This window comes from Anarhichas minor, unplaced genomic scaffold (assembly GCF_050575085.1).
Source record: "Anarhichas minor isolate MPS153535 unplaced genomic scaffold, ASM5057508v1 ptg000024l, whole genome shotgun sequence".
Classification (NCBI taxonomy): Eukaryota; Metazoa; Chordata; class Actinopteri; order Perciformes; family Anarhichadidae; genus Anarhichas; species Anarhichas minor.
In genome coordinates, this window is record NW_027466470.1 from 1508602 (window position 1) to 1531589 (window position 22988).

At 43.0% G+C, this 22988-nt stretch overlaps 1 protein-coding gene across 2 annotated transcripts; it reads left to right on the forward strand.

Moving 5' to 3' along the window:
• The first annotated feature begins 862 nt into the window (after positions 1-862).
• ranbp9 (RAN binding protein 9) lies at positions 863-22979 on the forward strand. Of its 2 annotated transcripts, none has more exons than XM_076098196.1 (14): positions 863-1531; positions 4282-4393; positions 5856-5908; positions 8387-8554; positions 9878-9900; positions 12935-13119; positions 15540-15652; positions 15759-15867; positions 16101-16255; positions 16436-16589; positions 17151-17269; positions 17476-17627; positions 18216-18327; positions 19311-22979. In XM_076098196.1, exons 1-14 carry the CDS (start codon positions 1315-1317, stop codon positions 19439-19441), a joined length of 1803 nt encoding a protein of 600 aa, XP_075954311.1. In that variant the 5' UTR covers positions 863-1314; the 3' UTR covers positions 19442-22979. The 2 variants fall into 2 exon arrangements, with proteins under 2 accessions (XP_075954311.1, XP_075954310.1); XM_076098195.1 differs by having other exon boundaries at positions 864-1531; positions 17148-17269.
• The last annotated feature ends 9 nt before the right edge of the window (positions 22980-22988 follow it).

The following is a 22988-nucleotide window of genomic DNA, read 5'->3' on the forward strand; positions in this document are numbered from 1 at the left end:
TTAACGTGAGACAACATCCGGTTTCTTCAGACGAACATCCGGTTTTCAGAATAAGATGCCAACAAAGTATGAATTATATTCACATTAAGTATAAAACATGCTACCTGCATCTCGTGAACCAAATGGTATTGCCCTTTTGTTCATATAGCAGTACTTTTAAAATAAAAGTGCGCAATACACTACTTTTGAATTCATTATTGAACTTTGCCATAACAATGCGATTAATCGCAAAAAATCCATGCGATTAATCGCGATTAAATATTTTAATCGTTGCCCAGCACTAATATATATATATTTATTTATTTTAACTCAAACATGCTCTTATGCAGGCTATACTTTCCATAGTCAGCTATCCAATGATGAGGCTCGTAGTGCGTGAAAAGGTGAAAAGTAGTTTATTCCATGAAAACAAAAATAAACAAAAATGTATCCATACCCAATAATGGACTATCAAAAACTAACCTTCTGCAGACAATAACTAAAAAGTCCACATCCTGCTCCATCGAACCTTAACTTAAAAACCCACTAAACCCACTTAAAGTAGTCAACCCAAAATGATCCAATAGCAGGACAGACTAGAGCACATTTTGCAACATGACCAATTACCTTAATTATATTGTATGTTAAACATTTTAAACGGGCATAACACACATTACTTTTGTAATGAAAATAAAAAATGTAATAAAAAACTGTTAACAATATAACATGGCTCTTACAATGATGAGTGTCTACTTTGACTTAGTTTCTGTCCTGTATTAATACAACTACCGCCTAATCTGCTGTACATTCACTGTTTTTGTGTATTTATGACACATTCCCATAGGAAGTGACTGGAGGCTGCTCTCAGCCAATCAGATTAGAGGATAACGCTCCGACAACAAACAAAAGATCGAGGCTAGCTGAGCTCATTATACCGTCTCTACGCTAACGTCAGTGCTTTACTTTACGCCCAACGACGATTCGCTCCTCTTGTCTTTTATAACGACTTTCCTCTGATCCATTCCCCCTCTTTAGTGTCTCTATTTGTGGCTCTTTGCGTCAGAGCTAATGTCAACTTGAGCCCGATCGCTTTTTACCTTTTGCTGGCCAAGCTAAAGAACGCGTTAGCCAGGTTAGCTCCTCGGCTAACCAGGTTAGCTTCTCGGCTAGCCAGGTTAGCTCCTCGGCTAACACAGCTCTGGCTGCCGCCAGTTAGCTTAGCCTAGCTTTGCTAACCCTCCCTTCTTTTATTTTTTTTAAAAACTTGACACTGACGGACACAAGTGTCTCTGGCTTGTTGCTGACCAAAAAAAGAAAGAAACTCTCGTGGTCGCAATGTCCGGACAGTCGTCGGGCTGTGGGTTTCTGATGTCGGTCGTTGTCCACGGAGACTCTGCTCTGAACGACCAGGAAAAGGAGCTCAACCAACGGCTCCGACGGCTCTATCCGGCCGTTAACGAGACCGAGACCCCATTGCCACGGTCCTGGAGCCCGAAGGACAAGTTCAGCTACATCGGGCTGTCTCAGAACAACCTCCGTGTGCACTACAAAGGTATGACGACACTGAGACGCACTTTATTATTATTGCTCAAAGGCTAGCCGTCAAGCTAAGCTAACGTTAGCTTAGCTTGACGGTTAGCTGGATATCAAAGCTAAAAACAAAGTAGGCTAGTGGCTTCATCAACAACAAGGCAGAGGACATCTTGCAACAAGACCAGCTGGCGAGGTGTATCCACAGCCATAAAAAAAGACCTACTGGCTCGTTAGCTTAGCATGAAGCTTTCGCTCAAATACAAAACGCATTTAATGTATAACCATCCATAAACAAAGTAGCTACATCGCAGGCTGGTTTTAGCTCGATGTGAGTCACATAATCATACCGTTGTCTTGTTAGCCAAAATGGACATTAGCTAAACAGCCCTTTAGGTGATTAAATAATAATAATAACTTTATTTATATTTTACAAAGAGCTTTGACAGACAAAAGCAGCAAAATAAATAATAACAATAACAGAAAGCTCAGTGAGACGGCTTATACGATAAAAATAAACTCAGACATACATACAATTTTTTATATATATATATATATATATATATATATATATATATATATATATATATATATAAATAACACAGAAAAGCGACGACATCACATAGCCAGTCTGTAAAAAATGTGTTTTAAGAATTGATTTAAAAGAGATTACTGATTCTGCGAGCCTTATCTCCTAAATGACAGGAAACAGTGTCGAGTATCACGAGTAAGTAGCTCAAGTTATTCAGAGGAATCGATGGATAGTCTTCCAGTGACGTGGTGACTGATGACAGGTGTAGGTAGATCTTAGATGTTATGGGGTATAATATCAAAACTCTAATCAAGTGACATTCAAGTTGACTAGTTGTTCAGCAAAGCTATCAGGAGGATTGTTTTGGTGTTGGCCTAAGAAGAAGAAGGTATAACTACTTCCTGGGTGTGTTCTACTATCAATGCACACTCCTCCTTGTTACAACCAGAATGTCCTGTCTCCTTGAATTGTCATTTATTTAATTGGGATACTTCAGTCATATGTACTAGAGCTGAATCAATTGATTGTTTGAGTTATTTTTTTAAAGCAAAGTTACCAACAATTCACCACCTCCAGCTACTTAATTGCAAATATGTTCTGGTTTTCCTTGTATTTTCTAAATAAATTGAATCATTTTGGGTTAATTGTTTGTCATGTTGTGCTTTGTAAAATTGCAATGACATCAAAATCATCAGCTGACTATCAAATAATAAATTAAAGTAAGTAGAGCCCAAAATATCATCATTGTGAGGCAGGGAATGGGAATAAGTGTTAATTACGCAACATATGCCGATAGAATTGGGGAATCCGAGACTACATGATGACTTTTAAGGATCTGAGTTATGAATAGTTGAGTCATGGATTAATCATTAGTCACTTTGGTTATTTATTATTCTAATCATTAGTCTTTCATCAAGCACAGATGCCAAACATCTGTCAGCTCCACGTTTTCAAAAGTTATGATTTGCTAATTTCTTGGCTTCTTTGTAAGTTGAATATTTTTAGGTTTTGGACACGATCAATTTAAAGATGTTACTTTGGGCTCTTGGTTTATGATGGGCATGTTTCAAAATGTTCTGACATTTTGTAGATTAAATGTATCATCTGATAAATGGATTAATTGACACTGAACACACTGATGTAAAGAACCACAGCCTCTGTTATTGTACTTCTTGTGTTTTCCTGAATGAATGTTGTATTCATTCATCAAAAACATTTGCACAAATGAGGTCGAACAGTTTTAATTTATCTTCCAGATTTGAGAGTATCCGAGGTATTCCTAAACATTGTCCAGATCGCTAATTCAACTTTCCTCTTGGAACAGACTCCTTTTTTTTGTAGTTTTAACTCCTTTTATTGTGGTCTGCATAGTACAACACAAAATATACCAAATACATTTGTATCCACAACAATAACAAACATATCTGGTTTCTACTTAAAAACATTTGGATAAAATGATGCAGTTTTGTTTGGGTTTTTCCAGGATTCAGTTTCTTCAACTTCTAAGTAAACCAGCTTGTTTTCCACAAAACAAATGACAGATTTTAGCTGACATTTAGTAAGATATTACATCAGTGGTACTCTTTAAATTACTCAGTACTTCCAACCCTGATCATGACATTCAGAGCTGTATTAATAACAGCAGCCTAGCTGTCCACGCATTGTAATAACTGTTCAAACTGCTGCAGTTCTCATATCTGACCTCTAATATTACTGCAGACAGCTCTGCACTGAAGCAGCTTGAGCTAACGTTAGCTTTACGAGCTAACAGGATGAGACAACAGCAGGTCCACATTCAGAGCATTTAGGCTGATCATCTTTAAACCACCGACAGAGGCACCGTTACCTTTTGGGTTTAATCTCCAAAAACACAAAACGAGTGGTCAACATAAGGAACCTTTTCTTTAAAGGCTTGACTCACGTCGAGGTTTGTCTTCTGCTTCTTCAACACGTTTTTTTGGTCTGTGTGACAATGATTGAGGGTTTAGTCCTCACAGCCTTTGTGCTAAAAATCTACATTTATTCCTGCGCTGTGCTTTGAGTTAAAGTGAATCAAAATGGACGACGAGAGGCCAAATCTAAAGTGGTGGTCGTCAGCTTAAGTAGCTGTAGAAAAGCGTCCGTGTGTGTCGTCATACTCGGTATATATACATCTTTATGATTGCTATAGAATGATCCCGTCTCCGTGTATAATGACCGTGTCCTTCTTCCTCTTGTCTGTGTTTTACTCTCACCTGAAGGTCACGGAAAAACCCCGAAAGATGCGGCGTCTGTACGGGCCACACACCCCATCCCGGCCGCCTGCGGCGTCTACTACTTCGAGGTGAAGATCATCAGCAAAGGCCGAGATGGGTAAGAGAGCAGAGCAGAGCATTTCCATAACACCGCATTTCTTACGTTATCGAGGGGTGGGCAGTGTCTGTGTGTTTCTCCCAGATGTTTAGTCCAAAGTAAAACATCTGTTAGATTGATCGTCATAAACATCTGGATGAATCACAATGACTGTTGACCTGCTGACTTCATTAGTGCCACCGCGTTCCTGTAAAACTGATAAACTGAATCCCTGTCAGTGTTGGCATGCAACATGTTAGCATCCCATTCCTAACACGCTAAATCTTCGGCATTATCGGCATGCTTACCTGGTAACGTGGTAATTCTGACACGCTACACAGAATGTTAACATTGTATCATGCTAATGTTAGCACTCAGCTCACAGCACAGCTAAGCTTTAAGCTAATGGACACTTAGCCAAATCTACAGCTGCACCAACAGCCTTGTGAGGTTGTAATGTTGTTCAACACACTAGAAAACAGAATGGGATGAAATGGAGCGACAATGTTTCTTGTTTTTTGTTCCTGGTGTGTGTGTGATAAACTTGAGCCTGATGGGGCCACCAGGGAGGTTATTGACTTGTAATATTGTAACTATCATAACTAATAAGCTGCTCGTATGCAGGATGATTTTTACAAGGTGAAGAGTTCCTCAAAGCTTCATCTGGAGACTAAGAAAGCCCAAACGAGTCTAATCTGGGTTTACATGCAGCGTCGTGGCTGCTTGTTATTTGAGACATAAACTTGCATCTTTTACCAAATCGACATACTGTCATAGCCGTGATTCTTTTAATGTTTTTATGATAGATCACTAATCATCTAAGGAGAAGACGATCTCCCACAGGAGATTAGAATCCGGTTCTCTTTCCATATCTGAGATTATAGGATGTGTTTCAGCATGCTGCTGTATTGTGACCACGTCAGAAATCTAATCTAAATGCAAGCAGCTTCTTACACTCCTACACGTGTGTGAAGACTGATTAAAGTAATGCATTGCTAACTCTTTAAGATGTGGGAGGTCATTCGATACAGGCCCTGTACAGCAAATATACGTGTTTTATGAATTCATATCAGTAGACTGCACAACACAGAAGAATCTGATGAAGTGAAAGCAGGATTTAAACTCTTCACAGGGCTCCAGGTCACTTTGAAGTCTTACAGTGTGACAGCCACAAGTCACATGACGTCATTAGTTAGATGTCTGAACACTTTGATGATCATAAATAATAAATTCCCACATTTAATTGGATTCTGTGGTGGTGGTGTTTGTGTAAGAGGTCGAATGCAGGAAGAATGATTCTAAAGTGTAATCAAATATTTAAACAGCTGCAACATTTAGTTCCTTTGGATGTGAACTGAGTATTCTAACACCGCAGGCTGTTAATGTGGCTGCAGACGATTCTGGAAGATGTTATTGGGTCGGATACTTGTCAACAAGGCGTTTTTTGCATGTCTAATTAAACTCTCATCCCTCTGGTCCACAGGTACATGGGCATCGGCCTCTCGGCTCAGGGCGTGAACATGAACAGACTCCCTGGTAAGATGACACTCTGTGTGCGTTTGTTTTCTCTACACTGTTTTACTGCCTCCGCCTTATGGGCGTCGTGAGCAGGACCTGTCTGTTTCTAGTGTGTGTGTATATATGTGTGTATAGATAGATCTTTTGAACCGTTTGTGTGGGCGTCACTTTGTCTGATCTGTCTGGTAGAGATGTGATCCTCGGCTGCACTGTGTGACTGTGAGGGAGAGACTGTTCATTTAAATCTGTTATCTGAGAGCACGTGTATGTTTTTCTTATTGTGGGAGACGCTGATACAGGAAACGAGTTCTACATGCGTGTGATTTGTAGGAGTAAAGCAGCATCATCACAGTATGTATCGGAGGCAGAGTGTGGAAGCTGGAGACTGCAGCCCTGCTCAATATCAGTGGAATATGTGGGTGTGTTCTGAGGGCGGGCCTTGATATTCATATTTAAACAGAAATACTTGAGTGACATCTGGATTAGTGGTTGACCTACATGGGTTGACCAATAGCAGATGCGGATATTAAGAGAGCAAAACCGCAATTTCTTTATATATATATATATACATATATATACATACATGCATACATACATACATACACAAAGTTCCTGAACATTTCTTCAACAGTTATTGTCTGAGTTGTCCCTCGTGAGCACAGGCATCGGTGATTATCTCAAAATAGCTGCTAATCTGGATAGAACCTGTTATTGATGTTTTGGAGGAAACTATTATTTTATTAGCTGATGAAATGGACTAACAAAAGGCAACACACACCAACAGGGTATAATTTAGATTTGACATTTATTATATTTGATACGTTTGGGCCGATATTCTCCCATCACAGATTATATCGGTGTAAGTTTTTCATAACAAGAAATTAAAGCAGTTTTTAAAGCTGTGTGTCCGTTACATTAGACTTCTGTAAGTTTATAATTGCGCTCGGTCACTATAAAAGTCTGACTTTCTGGGAAAATATGTTTGTTTTCTTGCAGAGAGTTAGTTGAGAGGATTCACTCATGTCTTGTCAGTTACATATGAAGCTGCAGCTGGCTAACTTAGCTTAGCACAAAGACTGGAAAAGGGTGGAAACAGCTAGCCTGGCTCTGTCATGAGGTAATCCACCGACCTGCACCTCTAAAGCTCACCAATTAACAGGTTTTATCTCTTTGGTGAGCCGAAGTGTAAAAATGATCTGTGCTGCACCATTTCTTGGTTGCCTTGCAATATTAATGTACAGTCAATATTAGTACTCAAAAACTAGTATCAGTCAGACTTAAGACAGAATATCAATAGTTTTGTTCAATAAACATGGTGTAAGTCACTTTTAAGCAAAACAAGATTACAATGCAGTCCTCCAGCACACTAAGCAAGACGGCGTGCATGCTAGTTCATTTAGCTCAGTCTCCTCAGAGGTTATCAGGCCCAACAGGAGCTCCTCCGCCAGTCCAAGAACTGGACCCGCCCACGAGCTCCGGTCCCTCCGCACAAAGATAACAGAACTGCAAAGTTCCCAGCTGATGGATAGATGCTAATGGAAACTGGCTAATTGTGAGGAGCTGGTGCTAAACTGCTCCAGTGAGGGTTACCTCTGCAGCTCAGCAGTGACTCTCGGGGTTCTGTCTCTGTTTCCAATAAATCTGTGTCAAAGACAAACACTGGATTTGAAGACTATTTGTATTTTATGCTCACAGCAATTCACATTTTCTCCGGTTATGTTTAGAGTAGATAAATATAGATGATCTGCAGTCTGCAGGTGTTTGACTCGACAGCCAAAGAAGAAAACAAAGGTCAAAATGCTAAAAAACTATTCTGAGATGATCTCCAGCTTTCCGGAAAAACCTGAATGAGCCTCGTCTTTCTTCAGACACTGAACACAACAAGCAAACTCTAGTGACAGAAAAAAGACTGACTTTCTAGGTTCAACTACCTCGGGGCGACCACGAGCAGTCAGTCACGTGTCATACAGCGTGAAGTGTCGTTGGGCAAGGCATCGAACCCCCCGGCAGGTGTCTGCTTCTTGTTGTAGATCTCTGTACACCTGTATTTCTAGAAGCTTTGGAATAATGACAAAGCATTTCTGTTTTGGACTCGCTACGTTTCCACGTTTTTAAAACCTCCCCCCCAAAAAATGGTTAAAGCATGAGTTTGATTGCTCGAGTTGCAGTGACATCATTAAATCCAGCCATTACGTTTAAATATTTGTGGTTGACATTGTTTCTTGAGACAGTGCAGGTTCCTAGCGTTATTATGGTTGTTCACGCATTCACGCTGAATTTTAATTATTTCTCAGAGCGCTTGCAGCACTAACGTCCTCCTCAAGGGTCCAGCTTCCTCTTTTTTCATCTCTTGAGTCTTCATTATGTTTCACGAATGCCTAGAAAAACACTAGACTTTGACTCCAATGTGTTTTATTATTATTGTGTGTTTTCAAATGAAGCCTCCGTTGTGATGCTCACACCTTTCCTCTGATTCTGACACCTCTCGTCCTTCAGGTTGGGACAAGCACTCGTACGGGTATCATGGAGACGACGGGCACTCCTTCTGCTCGTCCGGCACCGGGCAGCCCTACGGACCCACGTTTACGACGGGCGACGTGATCGGCTGCTGCGTGAACCTCATCAACAACACCTGCTTCTACACAAAGAACGGCCACAGCCTAGGTGAGGAGCAGCGAGACCACGTCCAACACAATGACGATGCCGATGTTGTATTTCAAGGGCCTGTGTGTTAACCTGTGGGACGGTATTGTCAGTAAACAGTAATGGTGTGTCGGTATTTACTACCAAACGGGAAAACCAGGTAGAGAGAAATGAAGTTAAGACAGGAAATCTGAGAATTTGTTTACGTGCGGTGTAGTAACCCTAACCTACTGGTTAACCCACATTTACATGTTCCAATGAGGAAGACCGGGGTGTTTTTCACCTGCTTGCTGCTCAAATGTCTGTGAATGTTATAAATAATAGGGATGGGACGATGTCGGATTATTTAGCGCTAAAACACTCACAATAACTTGATCGTGATGAATGGAAAATGCCGTCAAGCGTGCTGTGATGGTGGAGCAGTGACACAATGCAGATACAGACACCACCACACCCTTGTGATTATTATTATTATTATTATTATTATTATTATTATTATTTTAATTATTATTGTTTTATAGAAGTCTATGAGAAAATGACTCTACTTCTCTCTTGATTTATTACCTCAGTAAACATTGTAAACATGAGTTTATGGTCTCAATCTCTAGTTTCAAGTCTTCTTCAATACAGCATGATGTTCATTTAGTACATTATGGTCCATTTAGAGTCAAACAGACCATAAAGCAGGGGATGCTTTAGGGCGGGGCTACACGGTGATTGACAGGTCTCTACCAGAGACGTATACTGCGTCTCTACGTCACTCCTCCTCAGTCCAGATATGGTCACTTCCTGTTCATCAGTTGTGAAAAAACAACATGGCGACGGCCGTAGTCCAAGATGGCGGGTGACGTCACAGCGACAACGTCCACTTCTTATATACAGTCTTTGGTCCCATGCAATAAGAATATTAGTTTCTTAACTAAATGTAAGGTACGGCTGTTTTAAGCATATTTCGATGATTATCTGGTTATTTTGTCCAGGACAATCGCGACAGGAAATGTATATATTGTCCCATGCCTAATAATAAATATCCTACTGTTCACTATATTTAGACTTTAGAACATTGTAATGAGGGCATACGGCTTAGAGTCGCCATCTTTTCTTCCTTTTTCTGCGTAAGGAATGCGTTCTCCTGAATCATGCCTCTCTCGTTTACACAACACTTAAGAAATCAGGTTACTGCAGAAAGATGACGGTAACCAGATCGTGCGTGTGCGTGTGTGTGCGTGTGTGTGCGCGTGTGTGTGTGTGTGTGTGCGCGTGTGTGTGTGTGTGTGTGTGTGTGTGTGAATATAAATATAAAGGGCTCGGCTTAATGCTGTCACTTTCTCTCTTCCTCTGCAGGCATCGCCTTCACAGACTTACCCGTAAGTACCCTCCTGTTGTCCACTCCTGTCTGGTGAAGAAACTCTTCTTTAGTTTCCATAATGAATCAGGACTGTAGGACACGGAGCGGTTGGACGCTCTGCAGACTGCAGTTGGAGTGTTTCCACTGTGTGAAACGTATTGGAGGGCTGGAACACTTGTGAGGTTTAGACGTTAATGAGTTGTGAGTTCTTTGGATGGAAAAGAAACGTGACACATTTCACACTCTTTGACACTTTAAATTAAGAGTATTATAATGGTTCTGCTCAGCGTGCATGTTGTACAGTCTGTCCGTTCTGCTTCACCAAGACATAGTTAAACTTAAAGCCCCTTTTTTATATTATTTCTATGCTGACGATGTGTTCTGTTATTTTGGCAATAAAGGCAATAAATCATAAAGGGGCAGTTTTTGAATTAGATCATATTTCTTATCTTATATAGCAAGCAAGCTAATATGCAGCGTTGATGTAGCTATATAGTTATACGCTGTGCCATTTCAGTAATCTAGCTACTGTTGGCTACCAAAACTTTAGGGAGAGGCGTCGGCTATCTGTTTTTAACATTAGTGACTTTCAATATAAAGCAAAAACGCATATTGCACAACAGTAATGACGCTGTTATCTTGTCCTTTATAAAAACCTGTTCTACTCTACCGGCTCAGCACCAAGCTGATATAAGAGTTTGCAGCTAGCTGGTGATGAAGGACGTGGTCGAGGCAGAAAATTAAGATTTAGTTTCACTCTGTGTCTGCTAATTCGACATGTTGTCTTGTTAATCAAAATATAAGGCGATAACATGTCCGTGTGTGTCGGCTCGTTAAAGCTGCATCAAGTAATTACTTTATTAGAAGTTTAACTGCTACTTAAATACAGCTTTGACTGCTCTTGGTGTCTGAACAGGACATCCCTTGTGCTGCTTTGTGTCTCACTCCCGTCTGCTTCATTATGTGAGCGGCTCCCACACCAAAAGGACATTAATTCTAATGATATTCATGGTTGTATTAATCACTTTGAAATGTGAGAGAGGGGGGGGGGGGGGCACTTTGTTGTTGCTTGGTAGCGAATGAATACGGCCTGTTTTTGAAGAAAATAAGAGTCTTAGCCACAACAACAATAATCCATTGAGCAGCTAAACAGGCCTGGCCGTGAGCCAGACATTCATGTTCCTCCACTGTTGTGCGTCACCTCGGCACAGCTGACCTTTGTGCTTATTGGACCGTGACAAAGGGAAGTCTAAGACACACACATACTGTTCTTATGGGGACTGTAATCGACTATTTATTCCCTAACCCTTAACCTACTCCCAACTCTAATTCAAACCAGTTCCTTTACCCTGACATTTCATAAACCTTCACTCTTATGCTGTGTTCACACTAAACGCAGATTTTTCGTGTGACGCGATGTCTTTAGAGCCTATCAGCATTGAGATTCTCCTCCTGTCATCACTGATGTTGTTGCATCATAAATGGAGGAAATCATATTGTAGCCGCAGGTGTTCACCCAGAGCTCTACAATACCTCATATTCGTGCAGAGACCAGACGTAACTGTATATAAATGTGTGTGTGTGTATAAACTATGTGGTACAAACAATAACAACGCTGCAGTATTTACGCCTAGATTACGTTATTTTGAGTGTTGATGGAGCTGCTACAATGTTAGCTTAGCTTAGCAACAATCGATCCATACCCCATTAGGAAACAAACATTTTAAAAGTTGTTTGCTTGTCGTCTTGAGGAGAGAACTAACAAAACATGAATTCAGACTTTTTAGGAATCTGCATCATCATGTAGTTATTCTGCATCCCTTTCTGGCCGTTTATTGTAATTAAACCACAGCAGAATGTTTATTTTGGGTTCGTACCGCTGTAGTAAACCAGCTGACGTGTGGCCTGCTGGACACAGTGAATACATCTTGATGATTATTCACGGAGCTCCAGATGATGTTATGAACCAGACACGACGGCGTTTAGTTTCCCGGGATGTCTGAGATTTCCACAACATGAACAAAGCAGCAATTGTGGTTCTCTTTTCCATGGTTGATGGTGGAAATAAATGGCTTACTTGACTCCTCCTCTCTGGCGAGGATGACGTGAATAAACACAAATGATCCCGCAATCAAACTCTCGCGAATTCGCTCCACGTTTGGTGTGAACGCGGCCTTAGACTAGACCTACTTTTTCTGTTTTTTTTAAGACAAGTCCTAACTCAAGTCTTACCCGACTACGTCACACAATCAATAATTTTTGTTTTTGTTTCTAAGATTGTAAACTTGTGATATTTCAGTACCAATCCAAGAACTCTCTCTCTCACTCACTCTCTCTCTCTCTCACACACTCTCTCACACACGCACACACACACACACCAGTGCCTCCGTGATCAAATCAAGGCTGTGATTAGGTTGGTCGGATGGCAGAACAATGAAGCCATAGAAGCCTCCTCACCTCCTTGTTGTGTTTATCTCCTCATCCTGTCATCACAGATGTTTCCAGGGAACAAGTCGTACTTGACCCTTCTGGGTGTGGCATGCAACACGTCAACGTGCACTTTTTTTTCCCGTCCAATGTGTCGGAACACATTTGGAAGCAAATCATTTAATCATGAAATAATATGTAATTGGTTAAATATTTTCATAAATGCCTCTACAAATCAGTTTAGGGTTTGCAGAGATGTTTTTATTTATGTCTCGCTGCCCAGATTTTAACGTTTTGGATGGTTTTGTTCTGTGGTGGTTTGAGCCAACTGCTGTTTAGCTGAATTTTGTTTTGGATTTCATCAGATGTCAAATGATCCGACAGCCTTTTGAAAAACTGATAGCTTATCGACTCCACGTGTTTGAACCCTGGCTCTCCTGTGTAAAGCCTGCTACTGCTTTTTTATTGTAGAATCGAGCTTTAAGGGATAGTTGTAGACAAAAGTTTGCCTCCTTAGATTTCCTGTTATTCCCCCTCTCATTGTTTACTGTTTTGATTCATTGCCCCCCCCCCCCTTCTCTCTCTATCATCCTAATTCTGTACTCTCCAATCTCCCTCTGCTGCAGCCCAACTTGTACCCGACCGTGGGCCTTCAGACTCCGGGGGAGGTGGTGGACGCTAACTTTGGCCAGCACCCCTTCGTGTTCGACATCGAGGACTACATGCGTGAGTGGAGGACAAAGATCCAGGCCCAGATCGACCGCTTCCCCATCGGAGAGCGCGAGGGCGAGTGGCAGTCCATGATCCAGAAGTAAGGATTGTAAAAGGGAAATATTCTGGTGTAAACCTGTGCGATGCATGTGTAGAGTTTTCATGGTGACAGGTGCCGTTCTTGTCTATCGCATGTTTGGCAGTTTCTTTCTTTCTTTAAAGTTGGGAGCACGCGTCACATTTCTGAGGAGGATGTTGCATTTCAAAATAATCTTTGGTGCAAAGTTATCCACGGTGATGGGCATCGTTGGGATCTTATCGATACTCTTATTGGTTCTTTCTGACTATTTTGTGAGGGTGAGTCTGTGATTTGTGATGAGTCGTGAATGTTTGCTGACGATACTGACGGAGATATAACTCAACAGGCTGCTTATGAGTGCTACAGCTCAAATGGCTAAATTAACTTCTGTAGAAGATCTTTGGACACAGGAAACGCATTAAGAGCATACGATGTGTATAACTCCACAGCATGCTGAGTAACACATTAACAGTGTTCAGTTGTCAGCCAGCGTTTTTGTCGGTTGTCAACAAATGTCTTTTGTTGTGTATTTTTTGAATGAACCTCCTGCTCATTATGAGCTAACTGGAGGTGTGGATTTACTGCGGGTTGATTTCTAAATCCGTTTCTGGAATTCAACCCTTCAAACACGCTCTACTGATGATGAGGAAAAAGGAAAGTAGTGGACGCTGTAGGTGACAGGAAATGACTGGTGACATGATGAGGATCAAGGCCCAGATGGACCTCTTCCCACATCGGAGAGCAGGAGCCGTGATGAGGAAGTAAAAGCTCTCCATGCCTTACTCTGAAGGGATTAGCTCTCTGTTGCTATGATTACTTGCCCTGAATGGATTTAATCTCCATTTGATGGAGGATTGGGGTTGCGGGGCGGAGTTTAGGGAGCCGGGGCCTTTTCTCTTTTTTTTTTTTATCCAGGAAAGTAGTCTCACTGCGTGGGATTGGAAACAGGAAGTTTCTGTGCTCGTGTCAGACTGGTGGATGTGGAGTGTAGCAGCAGTAACATGATGAGGCCTCTGATCACAAATCTCTCTGCAAAAACACTGCTGGCAGCGTCATGAGCTGTGTGCAAATGAGAAGCGGTCAAGAAGAGGATTCATCCTTGAAAAACGCTGTTGCATTGTGGGTCATCTAAGTACTGATTTGGGAGTCAAACGCACCTGCACACACGCTAAACATTTATCATTTATCTTACACACATTCTTTAAGGATAGTTCCAATTTATTACATCTTGGGTTGGTGTAAAATGTTCAAACCGATGTGATATTAAGCCAAACACCGGACCGGTACACCAAACGTTACCACTTGGTGTCACACTTGATTTAACAGCAGTTCCCTCAGTGGAACGCACAGACTGTATATAAGAGAGAGGGGCGTTGTATACGTCTCTGTCAATCACTGTGTAGCCCCGCCCTAAAGCATCCCCTGCTTTATGGTCTGTTTGACTCTAAATGGACCATAATGTACTAAATGAACATCATGCTGTATTGAAGAAGACTTGAAACTAGAGATTGAGACCATAAACTCATGTTTACAATGTTTACTGAGGTAATAAATCAAGAGAGAAGTAGAGTCATTTTCTCATAGACTTCTATACAACCAGAGGAGTCGCCTCGTGGAACATAATAAGTCTGTGTGTCGCAATTCCAGTCCATTGGTAGCGGTAATGCACCTCTAAGCTGGTTTGCCAACCGCCAATAAACACTAAAGAAGAAGCGTAAAGCGGCAACATAATGTGTTTTTCAGCTCGCCTCTTTCAACCGCTTCAAATCCAAAAGGTTGCTTCATTGGCACAGTTTTAGTTTTCGTCCTCTCCCACCGAAAGTTGATCACCTTCAAGTTGCCGGCCTCGGCAGTAAATTGTGCATGGCCTGTTAGCCACTAGTGGCTCCGCTATAAACAAACATGTTATTCACATTGTCATGTTGCTTTTAACTAATGCAAACAATTTAGATTTACTGCTGCGACGCTACTTTTCAATTTGCCAGAGCGTGTCATAAAGTTAAATTGCCGGTTAATTGCTCAGATTTGGGAATGCTGATGAGCAGTGAGACGGCAGAGATTGGAAACGAGCCAACAGTTCGGCCACTAACGGGAAAACAAAGGCAAACTGTCCATAATTCAACTTTTCCTGCACAAAGAGTGGATTATTTGAGACCTTTCAGGTGTGCTCCCTGAGAGTTTTATCTCTAAATGAAATGCTTTAAGTCATTTGAATAAACGGTTTGCTTGTTTACGTTCCCTGACCCGTCTAAGACTTCCTATTCAAGGAAAGCACATAAATGAACCGTGTTTCCTGTTGGTTAGAGTTGATGACAGATCTATTTTGGTGTTTGTGTGACAGATGAAGAGGAGCTCTTATCTGTTCAGTGTAATGGTCTGAAGGATTCCTCCTGCTGCTGCGTCTGTTCACTGAGAGCATCTTTTTGTTATTGTCTCCTCAGGATGGTGGCTTCCTACCTGGTGCACCACAGCTACTGTGCCACGGCCGAAGCCTTCGCCAAGTCCACAGACCAGGCCGTGCACGAGGAGCTGGCCTCCATCAAAAACCGACAGAGTGAGTCCTTCCCCGTTTCTAAATAATAACAGACTGACACCATCCCCATTAGAAAGACAAGGTATCACCTTAACCTCTTGTGAACATGTCGACTGTTGGTTTGCAGAGATCCAGAAGCTGGTGTTGTCGGGTAGAATGGGCGAGGCCATCGAGACCACCCAGCAGCTCTACCCCAACCTCCTGGAGAGGAACCCAGACCTTCTCTTCATGCTCAAGTAAGACCAGGGCTGCATTTCACTGTTGTTTTCACATTTGATTGAACTAAATCACATATTTAATGATGGGAAGCCTCTTCTTACTGGAAAACACTTAAATAAAGACTACATTTGAATGAAATCCTGCTACAAAAATCTGATTATATTCCATCTTTGCTGCATATCTTCTTTTTATTCCCTTCTTCCTCTGTCTCTCCTCTCCGGCTTGTGTTCCTCCCTCTCTCCCCCCTCAGGGTGAGACAGTTCATAGAGATGGTGAACGGGACGGACAGTGAGGTGAGGTGTCTGGGAGGTCGCAGCCCAAAGTCTCAGGACAGTTACCCCGGCTCCCCCCGGCCCTTCAGCAGCCCCAGCCACAAAGCCAGCAGCTCCCAGCCGTACCTCCCAGGTACAGTCCAGCTGTGACCAGTTCTGTCTTTGCTGCTAGAAAATCAAGCTGCAACTTTTTTTAAATAGGAAAGCGTGACAATACTTATGTTTAATTTAAGAGGACTCATCAGCAGAGCCTGAAAAAGCCAGTTGTTAAAAGTCATGTCCATCTTTCCCTCTGCTGCTGTTGTTGTTTTAGGGTTTGACAGTAACTGCTGTAATGGTGTGACGTCTAACAAGAGCCACAGCTCCTCCCCTCACAGTCACAAGCCCTGCCCCCCAAGCTCTGGCTCCGCCCTGCCAGCGTCTGACGTCAGCCTCAACGGGAGCCACAGCCAGCAGCCCATAACCAGGTACTGGGAAAAATACTAAAACTAACATTTCATTTGCCTTTTAGAGCTGAGTTTATGCTTTGAAAAGGGCTGATTGGTACCAACCCCTCGTAGGAACTACGACACACATACACAAACTTAAATACATTAACTTCAATAGCTTAAACCTACATAGACGCTTTCACAGCCGACATCATGGTGTTAGCTGGAGGCTAAACGTCTTAACTCTATTTAATAACATTCATTGCCTTAACGAGCGATTTGACAGCAGTCTCCTCCAGTGGGTTCAACATCTCCACTTTGCCGCAGTGATGCAGAAGTGTACTCCGGGGCGTGTCGGTACACTGTGACATCACTGGTGGGTGTGGTTACAGGGGGCGACACCATCACTCTTTCTCCAGGAAAGTAGCCCTATCTTGACACAAAATCAGACGACCAATGGTAAAGAAACTGTTCGACGAGAGAACATTTCCATCCTAAATTTAAGTGACGCGATGAAATCAAGACTTAACGTTTATTGAGGAGGAGTTGCTGAACGTCCTGTGAGCTGTCACATCTTCTCCTCGTGTCCCGCCTCAGTAGCGACGTGGATATGGAGGTCGACCACTTCACCAACGGAGTGACAGAGTCGTCCTCCAACGGTTTCCTCAACGGCAGCTCCAAACACGCCACCGAGCCCGACGACTGTGACGCCGACATGGGTGAGTAGAGTGGGTATAGACTCGGCTTTAGAGGAAGACGATGTCGTTCCTTCTCTATGGAATGTCATTTTGTGAACCCTTTGTGGTAATCGGGGATTGCATATTGCCGGGTAAAGCACTCCATCTTAATGCCTGTGCTGTCAATGTACCGTCCCTTCATTAAAACGTGCCCGTTCTGCATAATGAACCGACCCGCGGCTCTGCAGAGGTGGAGTCTACTCACTCCAAGAGGCAGCTGTGTGGCGGAAGCCAGGCGGCCATCGAGAGGATGATCCATTTCGGCAGAGAGCTCCAGAGCATGAGCGAGCACCTCCGCCGAGAGTGTGGCAAGAACTCCGCCAACAAGAAGATGCTGAAGGTAACGAATCACTCACTGTTTGCCTAAAGTAAAGTGTAACAAGCTGACCGATACACAGGAAGATAGAAGCTGCTGTCTCGGGTTGTTGAAATGCATTTTGGGAAATCTATAAAACTTGTAACTGAAGTGGAGGTTCAGTGTTCTCAGTAATACTTGAGTGAAGTGTACTCGAGGGATTCAGGATTGTACAACAAAAACCTTGGATCCTACATTTCCCATCATGCAACTTAACAGCATCCTTTCCCTGCTTTTTATAAACACACTTCTTACAAACTCCACACCTCCAGGTTTAAAGATCTGGGAGCAGTTACCAGGAAGTTACTGGTCTCAACCGGTCTAGCTGTCGCCCCTCTTCTTCTAGACTTTGTGCTAAGCTAACTGGCTACTGGTGGTAGCTTCATGTTTGGTGTATAGACATGCTAGTTATATCAATGTTCGCTCAGCAAAGTGTGAAAGGCTTCAACAACCCGTGAGAACTGAGCCTTGATAGACTCGTAGTAGTATAAGAGTAGTATACTACAGAGTAGTACACATGTTGTCGTAGTATAAGAAGTGGAGGAGAAAGTGATCTGTTGTCTCCTCCTGCAGGATGCGTTCAGCCTGTTGGCCTACTCGGACCCCTGGAGCAGCCCGGTCGGCTACCAGCTGGACGCCATTCAGAGAGAGCCCGTCTGCTCCACTCTCAACAGTGCAATATTAGGTGGGTCAGCTGTCCGGTATTAAATATAGCCGTGTTTCCACCGAGTACTTCCTGGTAGCTTTAATCCTGGGGATCCTCTTCAAGGAACTGAACGGTTCCTTCAGCTCAGTGATGTCTGTTTCCATGGAGGTGAATGATAAGACCTGAGTTAGTCCACTGGAGCAGCATGACGGTGGTCGTAGAGGTAAACACTCTCTGCAGGGAAGTGTTTATCTGATTTAGCTTTAAAAATATATAATGAGGTATTGTCAGTGATATTGAAAAAGTAGTAGAAAGTTATATTGCACATAAATCACAGTTGAGTGTTTGGTTATTTATTCTCAACCGCTGTGAAACAATCAGAAAATTTTTCTTTTCTGTCGTTCATCTCACCGCCGCGCCGTCTCTTTTCTACCGCTCGTCCTCCAGCTCGGTCCTTCGTGATTTTTCTCTAAACTTATTTTAAAAAAGAGTCGGGAGGCCGACAGCAAAGCCTAAATGTACTGTTATCAGACCAAGAGAAATGCTAAAATGGTTCCTAAATCGACAGAGCACTTCCTTGTTTTATGAATGAAGCAGCGGCGCCGTGTGTGTTGGACCAATCAGCGACGATCATCCCTGCAAACTCCACCCCGAAGGTTCCTGTACTTTCAAAAATACTTTTTTGGCGGTTAAATCCCCCAGAACTTAATTTAGACCCTGGTTCCTGCGGTCAAAACTGTCCTGAAGGTTCCTCGTCCCTGCTGTGGAAAAGGGGCCGATGTTTAAATTTGACAACGAGACGGTCATGAAGACGTGAAGACTTCAGATACGGTTCTGAGAGACTTATTTTAATGTGTTTGTTTGTTTATTGTACATTTTTATATTTTATGTCTTTTCTTGTCGATTCTGACGCAACGACGCACTTAAAGCACACCGACACCATCATCACTCTGTTGTCTGAAGTCCTGACGTTGTTGTCCGTCTGTCTCGACCCCCCCCTCCTTTTTTCTTTCTCTCTCCAGAGACTCACAACCTGCCCAAGCAGCCCCCCCTGGCCCAGGCCGTGGGTCAGGCCGCCCAGTGCCTCACCATCATGGCACGAACTGGCAGCGGCTCCTGCGCCTTCGCCTCTGTGGACGATTACCTGCACTAGCCCTGCGTACACACACACGCATACATATCCACACACACACACACACACACTCTCTGAGGACCTGTCCAGAAATGTGTCCTTCCACCTCCTCCATCAGTGTCGTCCTATTCTCTGAAGAGGAGCTCCTTCTGCACTATAACGAGTAGTAGAAGGTGAACCACCTCACTCGTTCACGAACACCTTCTGAGGATCAGGACTCATTTCTGGGCACATCTTTAGAGTGCTAACACACACACACACACACACACACACACACCATATACATAGCAAATACACACACACACACACCACCTCCCTCTTCATCGTAAATATGAAAATACGCCTCCACCTTGGTTGGCCTCGCAACTCCCCCCCCACCCCCCCTCCAGCCCTGCGAGGCTGCCGTCTGCATCATTGTGACCGACAGCGGCGACGCCAACCGAGAGTAGCCGACTTGAAAAATACTCAAACTGGTGTGGACTCGCCGCAGATACCCAGACCCCCGAACCGGGGTGGGACAGACTTACAAAGAAAACTAAAAACCGCTGGTTAAAAATAAATGAATAAATAAGAAAACAACAAGAAGACTGACGAGAGACCCTGTGACGTGGTCCCTGTAAACCGAACCTACCGGGCTAAACGCGCTCTCATGATGACAAACACGGAGGCGGCTGATGCTGAGAACAGGACTGAGAGGTTCATCTCCACCGAGCGCTCCCAACGAGAGGCTCCGTTAGGGATCGCCTACACCCCCCCCCCCCACACACACACACATACACACACACTGCACCGACCCCCCTCCCCCACCCATCACTCGCTTCAGGACTTCGGCAGAGTGCTGCGTGCCGCATGTGGACTCGGGACTTTGAAGAAGCCAGAGAGAGAATCTGCAGAACTCGACTCAACGTTCCCCGTTTTTAAATCTTTACTTTTCTGTTTCTTCATGGGCGGAGTGGAGGGGTGGTGGTTACCTGGCTCTTGTTTTTGTTTGTTTTTAGTTTCTCCAGGTTTACAAGGCATGGTGCAGACGATTATTATTATTATTCTAATTATCATATTAATTATTGTTCCTTGCATTCACAGTATATTTGTTGAGCGCCAGCAAGAGCAAGTTCCACTTATTATAATAAAGGTCCCGATCCCACCGATTACAGCGTGTGTACATGTTAACGTTTATATATGAATTTAACAAAATGGAGTTATATCAATAGAGTGAGATATTTAGTTATCAAATGAAAGGAAATAGTTGAAAAAAGAAAAAAAACACACTCAATCCTTTTAATGCTTTGTACTGACGCCAGTGACTCGCTGGTTGTTCGTAGTCCGTACAAGTTTTTACGTCTCGTGTTTCGTTGACTCCAGGGTTCCTATGCAGGGGGGAGGAGGAGGAGGAGGAGGAGGAGGAGGAAGGGAGGCCGATGTAGCTGAGATCAAGATTATAAAAGTCCTGAAACACAAACATTTTACTACAGCCTAGCTAGTGGTAGTCAGTTATCAGGAAAGAATCCTCAAATGCTTCCGGACGAAGTCTGAAATTTCTGAAAAGGAAACCCTGCGTAGGAACCCTGCAGTGACCTCTGACCCTGCTTTTAATTGTCACCCCCAAACCCACCCCAGCTGCACAGCAGGTTTGATGCAAACGTTATTGATCTTTATTTTCGTATCGATGTCTATGCTAATCCCTCAATCCACAAAGAACTCAGGAGCTAAAATATCCCTCGGTTTTAGAATAGGACCCCCCCGGCCTCGATCAGTTTGTTTTTGGTTTAGCAGCACAGCTCAAGACTCAAACTCACGGTTCTTCTCACTTATATGTGTGAGGAAAAGATTAGATTCACATGCTTTTATTTTTCCAGAGGATAAAGTATTTTTGGACATATTTGTGGAAACGGTGTCGAAGCTTTAAGCCTCCGATTGGACGTCTTTTCAACTTGCGCTACCGACTGCAAGACATCATACCATCATAACGTTAAAGGTGCAATAGACGGGATTCAGAGCATTAACATAGCAGCAAACGGCTATCATCTATGTAAAGATATAGTAGTTATGTCTATCTGAGCAGAGAATGGAGTCACTCTCCCTCCGTGTGTTGTAATCTGAGCTCCTTGCTTTGTTGACATAGCAGCGCGGGCTTTTAGTGCACGTTAGCACATGCTAGCTAGCTCAAAGCTGTCGTTCTGCACTGAGCTCGTACGGCAGTTTCAGCTGAAGCGAGGCGCCCACCCTCCGGTTCCCCCTCATGTAAACACCGTTAGTTCTGCCAGCACAAGTTCGCTGTGTTAGCGCCGTTAGCTGCAAGCCGCCGGCTCAGCCGTCACCATGTTGAGAGGCGATAGCTATGCTCCCAATCTCGTATGTAGCACCTTTTTAAAGCCCCTAGATGTCGGTACAAGTTTAGTTTTTTCTCCTTTTCAACCAGTCAGATTGGTGTTTATCAGTTATTAGCAATTTAAGATGTCCGTCCCCTGTTGACATCTTTAGAGTTTGAGTTCCACTCAAAGTGGAAGCTAGCAAGCTAAGCTAATTAGCGTCTACGCTGAAAATGGAAGTTAGCTAGCTCGCTAACGTCAGCACAGATTCCCGCTCAAATGATACCTTTCGTATTCGCACACTGTTCCTTCTGGATGATGCAAAGGACGTGAGGCTAGCATTAGTCGTTAGTGTCGGAACTCGTAACCACAGCGCTATTGTTACAGAAAAATAAGTGAAACTTTTCTTTTGAACACCAGGGAGACGTACACTGATATCTTTGCAACAAAAAAAAACTATTTTAATTTCAGTTAGCTTTAATGTCTGGTAGCAGAAGTGAAATTTGTCGTAGTTTATATTTTTCAGTTGATTATTAAAGTCGACGTTGAGCGAGCTCAAGCGCTGGTTTACCTTCAGTTGCTCCCTGGTAGCGTTTCCCCGTCTAGTTTATCATTTCAAATGTTTCTGCTGCTTTTAAAAGAAGCATTCATGTATGAAAATAACGACCCATCATCCCTCAGGAGGTCCTCCTCTGTCCTCAATAGGGAAAATAAAACAAGAAAAACATTTCAGTATCTTCAACCGCACTGTTGACAACATAAAGAACCAAATACTTTAGGGAGACGACATCGCAGCCGTGTGTTTGAAGTGTTCGTGCAGAGAAACATGAAGGCGTCATCTTTTCCTCTAGTTTAGTTTCTCCCCTCAGGAGGTCCAGAGTTGACATTTCACGGCGGTGGAACCGAGCTTTTCTGTACCTTTTTGGTTTGTTTTCTCTTTATTTAATTTGTTTCCCGGATCACAAGCAGTCACGGCATCATTTAGAAAACAAACTTCTTAGACAAAGTGTCTGTTGTCTCTTTCCGAGTCTGGTCTGAAACCTATGCATGCCATAGTAAAGTGGTGGTAAGATCAAGTTAGATGTCTCTTCCTCTTTGTTTCTCCTTCTTTTAGTTCAGTGTAATAAGGAAAGATGTCAACCAGTACGTTGTCCACTGATGACTGTGTCCGTTTGGAGAAGAAGAAAAACAACAAAAAAGTGCAATTTGTGTGAGGGTGAAAAGATTTATATTAAAAAATGACAAAATGATGATGGTGC